At 35.6% G+C, this 13594-nt stretch overlaps 1 protein-coding gene across 3 annotated transcripts in view; it reads left to right on the forward strand.

Moving 5' to 3' along the window:
* MPP7 (MAGUK p55 scaffold protein 7) overlaps positions 1-13594 on the forward strand; it is a 148702-nt gene that overhangs the window by 90691 nt on the left and 44417 nt on the right. For all 3 annotated transcript variants that reach the window (XM_071428752.1, XM_071428753.1, XM_071428754.1), the window contains exon 7: positions 11961-12092. In XM_071428752.1, the coding sequence (XP_071284853.1) occupies positions 11961-12092 (132 nt within the window). The remainder of the gene's footprint in view (positions 1-11960; positions 12093-13594) is intronic.

The following is a 13594-nucleotide window of genomic DNA, read 5'->3' on the forward strand; positions in this document are numbered from 1 at the left end:
TCTTTGAAATAGAAGTGTAGAATTACCTGAGTTGAAATGGACCCACAAGGATCATCAGAGTTCAACTCCTGGCCCTGCACAAAGAATCACACCGTGAGCCTGAGAGCATTGACCAAATACAGCCAACTGTCACTCTTGATGCTGTGACCACTTCCATGGGGAGTCTGTTCCAGTGCCCAACCACTCTGTGGTATCCAAACTAAATATCCCCTGCCACACCTTCAGACCATTCCCTCAGATCCTGTCCCTGGTCACCACAGAGATGAGATCAATGTCTGTCCCTCCTCTTCTCCTCATGGGGAAACTGTTAAAGATAAGAAGTCTACCCTCAGTCTCCTCCAGGCTGAACTGACATAGTGTGTCACCATCATATTTTCTGAAAAATCTCCTTGCCCAGTATTTTCTTCTGGGAAGCTGAGAAGCCTCAGAGAAAAAAGAAAACAAATTCTTATTTCATTTGCTTCTCCTGTATTGTGCTCACGAGTGGAATGTATTTGGAGATTGTTTATCCAACTGGTGATTGTTTCATTGGTTTCATGTGAATTGTTTTGACTTAATGACCAATCACAGTCAAGCTGTGTCAGGATTCTGGAAGGAGTCACAAGTTTTCATTATTATCTTTTAGTCTTCTGTAAGTATCCTTTCTGTATTCTTTAGTACAGTTTAGTTTAGTATTCTTTACTATAATATAGTATAATAAAATAATAAATTAGCCTTCTAAGAACATAGATTTATCATTCCTTCCTGCCACGGGGCACCCCACAAATACAAGAATAGTGACCTCATCCACTCCTCATGTGACTTCACCTCCAGACCTTTCACCAGACAGAAACTGCACTTTCAGAAATCTACAATACATTTGCAGAGAGCTGGGCAAGCAGACTCAAGGCTGATCTGTTGGTAATCACCCAAATACGTCCTTGCTTAGGTCCAAACACCATTCAGACTGGATCTACACAGCACTGCCTGCAGGCTGGCCTGGCCATGAATATATATATATATACCTATAAGTTTTGTGTCTTCAAGGTATACATTTCACTGCAATTTAGTAAAAACAATGAAACAAAGTGCCCATGCACGTCACACACAAACACAACAATGTAAATTTCAAGACATTTATAGTTCTGGTTATTTACCATCATTTTAACTTTGACATGTTAAACTCTTAAGCTGTTTTTAAACATGAGAACTAGAATATATAGTTGAGATATACATCAAGAAATGGTATTTCTGATTTAAGAGTGGACACTCCTGTGAGTGCTTTTGTACAAAATACGAATAGTACAAAGAAATAAGTGTTCTCAGCTTTAGTGATTTATAATTTTCCAAAATTTACGGAACTTATGCGATAGCAAAAAAGAACGTCTTTAAAGAGGAGAGTTGTAGAGAACTCTGAAAATAATGACAAAATATTTAAAAATTATGATCTATCAGAGAGGCATCAGTGCAATTGAGAGAAGTGTCTGTATAAAAATTTGGGGGTTTTATGAATCTGGAAGTATTGCTGTTGAGAGCACTGAGCTTTTTTTTTTTAATTCTCTATAGACAAAATATTTTTCATTGTCATGCAATTGTGTAAATTGGAACATTTAATTGGAAGACTGAGATTCAAGATGCTAACACAAAATACACCTAAAAAGGAATTTAATTTTGGCTATTTAATGAACATGTCACAAGCAAGTTAGTGAAATGGTCTTATCTGTTAGTAGGGATGGAAATAGGAGGAAGGGAATTGGTCACTAGAGTAACTCTGTCAGTAACAGGGCAGAAGTCCAGTGAGGAACACTGTAAGAAAGGAGATGTACAAATGACAGATGATGAAGCTGAGAATGAAAGACTTTAGAGCTTCCAAATTCTTTTCCACATTTAATTAAAAACTGTCTTGATTAACTAGTTTTCAGTTCCTTTTCTAGCAAGATGGAAAAAGCTGTGTTCTTTTTGGGATGGTGCCATAACAGAAGAGCATAATTGTTATTTATTTTAAAAATTATTAGAAAAACTGAAACAAATAACTATAGGAATTAACATTTTAGGCACTTACTTTATTGCTGTGGCTCTAAACAAAAAAGACTGTTAAAGAATGAACCATCTCATAGTCCATTGAGCAATATTATCCCAATTACACTACCTTTGAGACAGGCTTGGGACATACTCAGATCTAAATAACGTTTAATTTTGTCTTTATAACAGCAATTACATTTGTGATCATTACATATCAAATGATATGTAATGTATATCATAAACAAGCAATTCACCATTGAAGTTAATCTCTATTAGGGTAAATTAAGTGTGTTTTTAATTATATAAAATACATCCATTGTGGTCATTGGTGTAATGGGCAGAACAATAATTATTTCAAAAGTTAATGCCACTGTGCTAAAACTACTCTGAAGAATGTTTATACCTTTATGACCTGGAGGAAACAAAGCTGCTCCAATGGTGGTTCTGCCTGTTTCAGTGGAGTTTAAATTCTGTTTACGTGTGCTGGAAGGTTTGCCAGCTGCTAGTCTGAAACATAAACCAGGTTCCTAAACAAGGGCACCTGGCAGGACTGTGAATGAGTTCAGTCTCTCATGGTGCACAGGAATGTAAAGTATTTGAGTCACTTTGGGGCACTGTACCTATAGCCAAGGGGAGCAAGAGGTGGACATGCACTATTTTTCTTGTCTTCTCTTTTATTACCATAGAATGAACAGAACTTTGGAAGTTAACTTTAAGATTATTTGCAGAGTGAAGGGAAAACTGTACTTGTATGACTGGAAATGTTACTGTTCATACAAAATACTGATTCTTTATTTTAAGGGGGGGTGGGGGTTTAATTGGGGGTGGGGGTTTAATTGCTTTCAAATGGCAAAGATGCATGCACCAGCAAATTGCAAGTAGGACTACTTAAGCTTGCTGTTTTATTTGCAATTCATTTGTGGTACACTTGACTTTCAGTTTCACAAAATAATTTACATTTGTCAATATTTTCATCTAATTTCACCTCTTTGGCTTTCCTTCAGAACAAAACCATGCATTAAACAAAACTAAAACTGCAGATAATGAAGCCCAGGACACTTTGTTCTTCATTTTCAAATCAAATTCCTGTATTTGATAAGGTTTCTTATCAAAAAAGAAATAGTGCTTCTTTGAACACGAAGCATACCTTTAACATTGTCCTGTCCCAATCTGGTTTTCTTGTATTTGCTGGGAAATTTGTAAATTCTACCCTTTATTTCATAAACAACTGCTAATACCATCATCCTTGCCATCTGAGGCTTACTAGGCTTGCATAGTGGCCCTAATAGACTGTTCAGATCAAAGTGTGGCTTGTTCTGTTAAAAAAGCAAACATTTTAAGTCTTCATCAGCAGAGCCTTCTAAAGCTGCCTTACAGTCACTGGTGAGACTCAGCAATGTAAATTAATGTCCAGGAGACTGTGGGCTTTATTTCTACAGGAACTTCAACATACAGAGCACAGAGAGAAAATATTGAGCTATAATAATATAAAAGAAAATCCATTTTTGCTTTGAAAAGTTCATGAAGCATTTCATGTAGCATGTAATTAAAAAAAAATGAAGTTAATATAAACTTTGTCTTCTTTCCAACATTTCCTTTGTAATTAGACCTGCTGAAGATTTTTCCATCAGGGCTTTTTCACTGAGCTATGTGTTTTCTGCAAAGTCAACATTTTCCACTGGAAATTGTTGGGATTTGCCTACAACTGTTCAGATTTTGTATCTGAAGAACTCAAATACAAATTTCAGGTCCATTAAGATCTGAGCTACATTTGGGCTGCTACTGTGTCCTAGGCACTTGGGGACCTTTTGGCCCTGTCACCTTAGAGACCTGTATTTCCAGATGTACCGATGTTTTCTGCTTTGGCACATGTCTTGGGAGTCTGTTCACCTCTTCATGAAGTATTTATGGTTACAAATAGTAACACAAACTACAGCATCTACAGTATCTATTCTAAACTAGTTTAGGAAGCATAATTTCCCATGATCTTTAACTATTTTCTCATCAGTGATCTGCAAGATGTATTGGTAGGACTGGTTGTAGGAATTGTGCTCATATTTGAGGAGATTTTACTGTACAAATACTTTAGATTTATTAATATGGTGAGCTGGAGTACAATGAAATTCATATGTCAACTGAAAAGTTACCTACATAATCCTTATTTGCAAAATCAGATGCCATTAATTTGTAAACCTACAAGATGTGCTTGATTTCTGATGATATGCTGTGAAGTATCAGCAGGGAGATAGAATTATTTCTTTTCCCCCCTGAGTAATAGATGCAAATGACACAACAATTAGCAAGGACCACAGCATTGAGGGTTTGATGTCATTGGCTGATGGATAGATATCCCACAAATGTTCTGAGCATACCAGCCATGGAGCTGGGGCAGCGGGGACAGTGCTGGGAGACTTTCCTTGGCAAATGACTGAAATTCTTCTGCCCAGTGTTTCATGTCTTTGAATTATTTGCTACTTTGGGAAGCTATCCATCACATATTTTGGCAACCAGCTGAAGGAAAAATATATTTTATTTGTAACTCTTTTCAGCTTTAGACCTTGACTTCCGATTTCCATTTATGCTTGCACCCATAATTAAAAAAAAATTATAAAGAAAATTTTTCTGGATAAGGAGAGCTGGAAAAATTTGTTGCTGTCTTTATTTTTGGAATGTTACTTGCATGGAGTAAGTAAATATATATAATGGTGAAATAATCCTTTTAAAAACAGCAAGAAAAGCCTTGATTTTTCACATCTGTCAGGCAGAGAAAATCAGAAACCAGTTGTGGCACACTCTTATTGTTGTAGGAACTGACACGTAACTAACACAACATATTAGAAGCATTGAGACAAAATGATACAAGGGAGGTGAATGAATATACTGCATGATATATTTAAGTAACAACTATCATGTTACTCTGGAAATGCTCTCAGGTCCATCTGATGATAACTCAGCTCATGTCCAGTGCACAGCTTGTCTGTCCGTCTTAAGACGTGTGGATATGAGAATGCTCGCTAGCAGCCAACATGTAATAAGCAAAGTGATAGATAACATAAACAAAAGTGAAGCCAGGCAGGTTGGCAGCAGAAAATATGAAATCTGAAAAGTAAATCAAAGAAATTCTTTGGTTATATATACAAACTTTCCGACATGAGGGAACCAACTCTCACTCACCTAAGAACGTTGAATTGCATGCATGTAACTACAGCGTTCAGATACAGAACATAACAGTTGGCAACATTGCTAAGGCCAGTAATTTAGGAGGAAGAAAAAGTCATGACAGATAAAATCACATCCCTTTCAAGTAGTAATTCCATTCATTTACTGAAAATGGACTAGTGAATTGGAGAAACTACACAATATAAAGCGAGTAGTCCCTTTCTTTAAATATCATCTCTTTATGCTGCTTTTTCCTTCAGTGGTGTTTTTCTTTTGCATTTGTTGGACCATATTGTGTTTGAACTCTCTGTTCAACAGTCTCCTCTTTTCTACTTCATTTTTATTTAGGTTTCCACATAGTAGGAGTGCTCTGTAGCTGAATTTAAGACCTCCTTATCATAGATCAATACATGTTGTTATTTTCTGGAGGAATTAGGTTTATTCAGATTCTCTTAACCTTTTGGATCAATATATTTTTTTCTTTTGAGGACTTTAGACATTATATTAATGTCAAATAAAGACTGAGTCATTCCTAGAGTCATTGCCTTTTTTAGAAAAGGCAACTGCATCCTCAGCTTTTACTTTCTTTAATCTTTTAATGTGATTTCTTTGGGGTGCCTTTGGATGGTTTTAAACCAAGAAAAGGTACATGCTACCACTGTAGACACTTAATATTCTTGGGAAGCTGCCACTTTTTCTTAAAAGAAATCGATTAAGGATTGCCAAGATATTGAAACAGTGCTGCTGTCTCGGCATTTTCCACTCTGACAACCATCTATTTGTACTCTTGGAAGTTACTTAAACAGGGCTTAGAGCTTCAAGGACACTTGAGCTACATGAATCATGTTGCGAATGTAAAACAGACTGTTCAAATTCTTTACTATTGATTTAAAATCAGAGCTTTTTTTTGCTGTTATGCACAACTGAGGGAAAACATAGGGCTGTCATCTGGAAGGGTATTAACACCTTTACCAGATGACACGGATGGATGGAGTGCGTGTTTCTGTGAACACTGAGAACAGTTTGATTTGGGAAGTATCTCCAGGGGCTGTGAACACTGAGCCAGAGGAAGCGGGGGTCTGAAGATGCAGAAAGTTCATTTTTCTGTTGCCGTCTGGCTACCAGCTGCAGGTAAACCCATCAGTTCAGACTAGTGAATCTGAAATCAAGAAATAGCATTTTCAGGCAAGGAAATGACCCTTTTGTGAGAGACAGTTCACATAGTCATGAATAAAGTCCACCATAGTAAAGAGGAAAAAGTAATATATACTGAATATTGATCCAACTGAGATGTTGCTGTGCTAAGATCATTAGTCTACGGTAGATGTTAAGAACTCAAAACCACACATATACACAGTATGTGTTATTATTTTGAACCACTGCTGTGACCCAGCTGCATCAAAGATTGGAAGAGAAAGGGATTCAATTGCCAGCTGGACAAGCTTAAAGTAGAGGGCAATTTTAGTTTAAGTACAGATGCAACATGCGAGTACACTTGCAAGCATGGAATGTTATTTTCTGTTTTGTACATATCTGCTGTCTTCTCATACAATGTATAATTTCTGTATATTTTTATAAAGGATATATAAGAAAATATATCATTTGCAGGATGGAAGGAAGTAAATTAGCCCAGATTTTTTATCTCTTACTTAGTACACCCATTGGTTTCCTGATTATGAACATAAAATTATGCTTAAGTCAAAGCATATTATTTAATTTTTCTTATTGTCCCTGTCAAAGGTTTTTGCTTATGTGGATTGCATAGTGTGAGTGATCCTCAGTGGCAAAAGCAAATTGATTTAGCTGGAAGTTAACTGATTTCTTTAACATTACATACTCTATATATTTAACTTGGGAATTTTGTACATAACAGAAAATCACAGATTTCTCTTGGAAATTGATTGGATTAGTGCAGCATCGGAAAGAATAATACTACTTCTCTACTTGATATGTGATTACTGTAGCTTGTAAAAAATATTTTTTGCTCTTACTCTTGCCATCCTCTGGCTACTTCAGCAGCACAACTGAGTTTCTCCTGCCTGTAGTTTTACTGCTTGCTTCTGCTTCTGCATTATACTTCATGCTTTAGCCGAGATGGAGTGTTCAGCTAATGTGATTGCTCTTATCTGCTGATTGAGATGCCTGTCCTCACCTGCCTTTTTGTTCCTTGTTAACCCTTATCTTGTATCAGGGTTAGAGTTGCACATAGTCCCTTAGCAGGCAGAGTTGGTGGTGAAGAGATTGTCATGTGCTGTTGCTTTCTGGTGGCTGCTTTACCACACAGTGGCTAGAGTCTGTATGCTATCACCACAGTGCTTCAGCTTTCTTCTGGTTTATTCTACTGTTTTGTAAATTCTTGCACATTTGGCTTTTATGACTTCTGAGCTTCTCCTTCCATTCTGATGCTCTTGATGGTCTTTCCTTCGGTGGTTCAGTCTTCTCCCAGCTCTTTTCAGCTTTTCTTCTTTGGTATCTGTTGCTGGATGACATTACTCACATTATTCTAATTTTATGCAAGTTACTCATTAATTAATCTTGCCAATCTTGAATAATTTTCTCCACCAACATTTTCATCCTTTTTTGTTTCTTCTGTAACCTTATCTCAGAGGAAAGCATAATATGGCTAGAGCTCTCTGGAGGATGAGCTCTGCCAGGTGAGTTCAGGGGCACATTGCTGTGGTTGCTGATAAAGTTACTTTTCTCCTCAAGTGAAACTTTCCTGTGCCAACCTCAGTGGCAGTTACTGGCACCATGGCAAAGCAAAGAGGTGGGAAAATGTCTGTGTCTCACCTGGTGGAGTTGAAGCTGAACTGCCAGAGAAGGTGGCTGGTGCTAATGATCCAAGCTGTGCCCTGGAACAGCACAGTCATGGGCCATTTTGTTCCATTTTGCTGACTGTGCTGCCAGGGCAGTAATGTGCTCCGCAGGCGGGGTCAGCAGCCGCTGCGTTGGCAGTGCCGCTCTCTTGTTGCAGCTGTTGGCTCTCCTAAAGGTTGGTTTGAGTCGCTACAAAGTTTCTGTTGATGACTATTCACTATTTAAATGTCTAATAATGATTTTTTCCAACTACTATTAAGAAAGAGGCTCCTTCTGTTTCTTCATCCATTCTGTTTCACTTCTTAAACTCACCGTTTTCTAAAATGCTTTTCTAGACTACTGAACAGAAAGCATCTATGAAAAATAAAGCTTAGATGGAGATTTTATTTTAATAATGAGGATTAAAAAACATAAGGAGCTGTGTTCATGAATCAGGGACTACTGGTGTATTTTTACTCCTACAGATCTCAAAATATAAAGAGAAGCAAAAGATAATAGGAAATTTGTCATTGTTTTATAAGACCAAAAATGTAATTAGTCTAGTTAAGTGATACACATTTTTCAAAGTGTAGAACTGTTTTCATTAATAACATTCTCAATTTAAAAAAACATTTAGAGTTTCAGAACTGTTTAAGAAGAAGAACTTAAAACGTTTCCAGTGTCAGGTTTTCTTCATGTAAGTTGATAGTGTAAAATTTCAATTTATAAACTGTGAAATGATCAGTGATAGTTTTAATATGAAAAATATAGCACTAGTTATTAGACATTTCAGAGGTCCAATGAAAGTATTCATTTCCAGCTAGATCATGTCTAAGAATTTAGCTGAACATCAATATTTATATTTAGGTAGTGCAGGAGTTTGAATCATACCTTCTTTCAAGTTCTAAATATGGACCATGTTTACATTAGTGAATCATAAGCATAGAACTTTGAGCTGAAATAAAATCTTTTTCTCCAGAGGGGCTTAAATATACATGACCCAAATCTCAGATCCTATGTTCATAGTTCTGAAGAGTTGTGTATTTGAAAACAAAACAAAAGCATTTTAAAGACCCCAAATTTATATGCACTTCTTGCAGTTTCCTGTGAGAGTTAAAAAATTAGTATCATGCACATGAATCAGTTCTTCACTTCTTATATGCAAAAAGAGAACATTTCTATCTTTACATTGTGCATTTGCTGCACAATTATTCTGGGTAAATCTTGCTCATCTTATGATCCAAGTTTTGTTTCTTGGCACTTGCAATTTGTTTATTTTTAAGTAAGTCCCCAGTCTTCTCTATACACATCTAGTCTGATACATCGTTTTTTGTACTGTATTAATTGAATAGTACAGAGATTCTGCTGAAGATCTGTGCATACAGCAGCTTATTCTTGTGTTCAAAACATACAGAAGTGCTCTTGAGGACAGACTGATCACCTATAGTTGGACACATTAAGTGAAATCAAAATGGCTTTTTAAGTTTTCTTTGCAAATTAGCTATTGCCCAAAGTCTGTGCTGATATTTCAGAGCAACTGACTGACTATTCTGACTCTTTAGTTGCTCTGACTATTTCAGAGCACTACAGTGGACAGAGTGTGTGAAAAGAAGCAGCAATAGAAGACAAGGAAAGAAATCTTAGCATGTTCGGTGTACATCATAAACAAGTTTGTGATTACAGAAGCTCTTCTGAAAGCTTGACTGAGAAAAGACACATTGTTTCTGCTCTCACTCCTGTTCTTATCTGAAATATGTATCTTTGCACTGAGATAAAGTAGTGCTGGAGTTTGAGGAATGGGTTGATAAGTTCTAGTTGTTGTGAAGTTGAAGTGAAGAAAAGCATCATAAATACCAGGCACTGATTGGTATTGGTTTGTAGTTCTTGGGATGCTTCGTTGTTCTGTATGCAGTGTCCAGGATCCTGATCTGGCAGTCAGAGCAAGGAAGTGTCTTAATAACACTAGTGGCATAATTCAGTGTAGAAGTGGACAGAATTGGTTTTGCAAGTTTCATTGTCAAGGGTAGGTTCTTTTGAACATGTTTTAAGTGTCTGCCTTTTACTCTGGAAATGGTATTTTATATTATTTTCATCTGTTTTCTCTATCTGCCTGATTGTTTTTAAACTGGAGTATAGAACCTCATTAAATTGAACCAGTCCATGAATGTGCCCTAGCTTTATGTGGAAAATGTAATTGCAGAAGACTAGTTCAAGAAGTCTTAACTTTAAGTAGCCTGAAGTAAAAGCAAACACTACTTTTGTTTTAGTGTATCTTTGATATTTCACATACATCTTAGAGGACTGCATGTGATTGCATGGCTTTTACATATGTAATGCATCACAATAAACATTTCCAGGAGGATCCATAATTGCTAGCCTGAGGTTTTTAGCTCAGATCTAAAGTAAAACTGGTCATTTGTTGGAGGGAGATGGTAATTTCTGATGGTAAGTAGTATAAATTCATAACTCTGTATTGGGAAGAAAACCAGAAATAATTAGTGTGTTGAAGGGTTTTAATGAAATCATACAATGTGCATAAGGATTAGTAAAGCAATAGTAATTTATCATGAAGCAGGCATGATCTTCCTGTGTGTTTGTTTTGTTGAAACCCTAAGTTTAAATTTAGACTTCAGAATTTGAAGATTACCATACGCTCTCTTTGCCTTCAGCTTTTGACATGGTAGATTGTAGCATTTTCTGGAAATTCCTTTTTGTTGTTAAAAGTTTCCTCCATTCAGGAAAAGAAAAACCCTGAAAAAGTATAATGGAAGTGTCATGTTTTTTAAAAACATTATTATCCTTGAGAACATAAGAGTTTCTGGTCATTTGTGTACTCAGTCAAATACTGGCCTCCAATTACTAAGTAGCCAGGAAACTGGCATCAGAGAAATGTCACCATTTTCTGTTCTTTAATAAGAAAGGCTGTTAAATTGTCACGTATTGAGAGGAAACTACTTGAAAACAGAAGCAAGAAAGCAATAGATAGGATTATACATCTGGCTGTTGCTGTTATTTGTGGTACAATGTACAGTTTTCACTACAAAAGCTAAAGTATTACTTAACCATTTTTCACCAATGTACAGGGTATTACAAATAATGAAGACTTTTTGAAGAAGAAAAGAACTTCAGGAGTTCTGTATCTAGAAAAAACTATGTATTTTGTGTTACCACTGAGATTTTTTTTTTGAGCCTTAGGAGAATGAGCTTTCTCATTTCCTTTGCCTTTCAAGATTCTTATTTCCTGAAAGGAAAATTCATAAATTATTTTATTTTTAAGATGGAACCTTTTGTCAGTCTTTGTTAGACTTTTCTTTGAAAAATATATTTTTTAAGCTATGCATGAACTGGAGAAGCAATAGAGAAGGAAAAGAAGCAAGAAAGACAGGCAACACGTGGTTGATAAGCACCTACATAAAACAAATTGCTTCAGTAGTATGTTCCTCAGTCTCAGTTATGAATTCCATAATAAATTAAAAATTCTTAAGACAATTTGAGGCTCACATGAAAGGAATCCAGTAAGGAGGTAAGCTTTCAGAGCTCCTGTAAAGAGAATGGTTGGGCAACAGCTTCATGTTATACATATTGTGCTTGAACAGAAGTCTTGGAAAGTGCTTATTTTGTTCAATTGTTTCATAGGACTGTCTACTGTATCAAATAAATTTTTTACTTATTGCAATTATAATTATTTACTTACTTTTGGAGACTAAGGTTTTCTCCTGTTCATACTTGTAATTTCAAGCTAGCATGGAAAGCACATGGTGTTTTTTTGTGTGTATGAAGACGCAGTTCTCCACCCACAATTTACTAGTTGCATACATTCTGTATATAGAAACATATTCTTTATGGAGTTGTTTCATCAGTTTGAAATGAAGTAAAATTGTATATAAGAATTATATTCAATCTACTTGCAGTAGTAAATTTGGGGTATGAATAATATCCTCTGTTTTCCCTTCCCTAAAATTTCAGATGCCAAATAATAATATACTGACTAATAATGTTTCCAGGCTTTGCTGTCTGTACATGATACTGTTGCTCAGAAGAACTATGATCCTGTCTTGCCCCCCATGCCTGATGATATTGATGAAGAAGAAGATTCAGTTAAAATAATTAGGCTCGTCAAAAACCGGGAACCGTTGGTAGGTAACCCTGTCTTTTGGTTTGGGGTTTTGTGTTTGCATGCAGGGTGGGAAGTGCTCAGATTATGAATGTGAGTGGGGGATATTAACTTGAAACATGGATAGACAGACATTACACATGATTATTCATAACATTAAGTAATACATTTGTGACTTCCATTCACAGGCTTTATTAGTAAAGCATGTGAAATGAATAATCATCATCAATGAGTGATCATCATGGTGTTTAAGCATTATATATGTGGGCCAGTCTGAGCATTTAGATCAAATATATATTTGTCTTTTATCTTGAATTCAAATCATCATCTTAGCTTAAAATGTGAGACAGAGAATGAATCCCCAAAGAAATCTTGACCTGTGTTGTGAACTGTGCCTGTTAGCATTCATGTAAAAAAACATGACCTTTCAATACACTGAAAAGAAAGCATGAAAACATATTTTATAATACTTGAATTGAAATCTGGACAAATTTAAAATGTCTGTTGTTTTACTTTGCATTATGAATACTAGAAAGTTAATATCTTCATGGGGATATCTGGAAAAATGAAAGGACTAAACCTAGGTTGTATTACAAGAATATTAAAATGGTTTACTGATTTGGTTCTTTTTATTTGCTGTAGAGTGGGAGTCATCTTGTATAAAATTTAACTATGTTCTTTTTATCCTGCAAACCAGTAAGGGGTTTGTTTTATGTTATACTGAATATTTGTTTTAATGGACAGCAATCCTGGAGAAATACCTGCAGACTTACTTTGAGGAAGTCATCATTCTGTACTTGAGACAACAGTGGGAGAGTGCTGCTTCTGTTAGACATACAGGGGTATTTTGTCCCACAGTAGATATCTTACTATCACTCTAATTCTTGGTGGATTTCTGGCATCAATAAACAAGAAATGAGTTTTCTTATTGACTGACTGTAGGTGCTCATGGGCATAATTACAAGTTTGACCATATGGAAAGTTCTTACTTTGTTTTAACATACTAAATATTTTTTTCCTCAAATATTTGAATAACAGCTTTAAGCTTTTTGTATTTTTTTATCAAAGGCATTATTTGAGAAAGAAAACAAGTTTGCTTTAGGATTTAGTATCAGAAATATTATTCCTTCTGAGAGGTATGTGGAGATTTGAACATACAGTATGAAATGAGGTCTAATTAAGGAGCCTATTTTTAGTGTTTATTGTAACACCTTTTTTTTTGATTTGTCAGAAAAAGCTTAATAAAATCTTAACTTACATAGTTTCATATTACAAACATGATTTTTTACTAAGACTTAGGAGTTCAACACCATAAGTTAATAGTATTTCAAAATGGATTGGATAATAGTAACTTGTAAAACATAACTTAGATATTTTCTGAAAACTTCTGTGAAATATATACACTGTATATTGGCCTTTTAGATTTTAAGCTCTCTTAAAGAAACCACTTGCTTAAGCCAAAGGTTATCCTTGGACTGTTCCTCAAATTCCAGTCTTGCCTCCTCGTTCCGGTGGGACGCTGAG

Source organism: Agelaius tricolor, unplaced genomic scaffold (assembly GCF_023055355.1).
Source record: "Agelaius tricolor isolate 1412-34295 unplaced genomic scaffold, bAgeTri1.0.p SCAF_6, whole genome shotgun sequence".
NCBI classification, from domain to species: Eukaryota; Metazoa; Chordata; class Aves; order Passeriformes; family Icteridae; genus Agelaius; species Agelaius tricolor.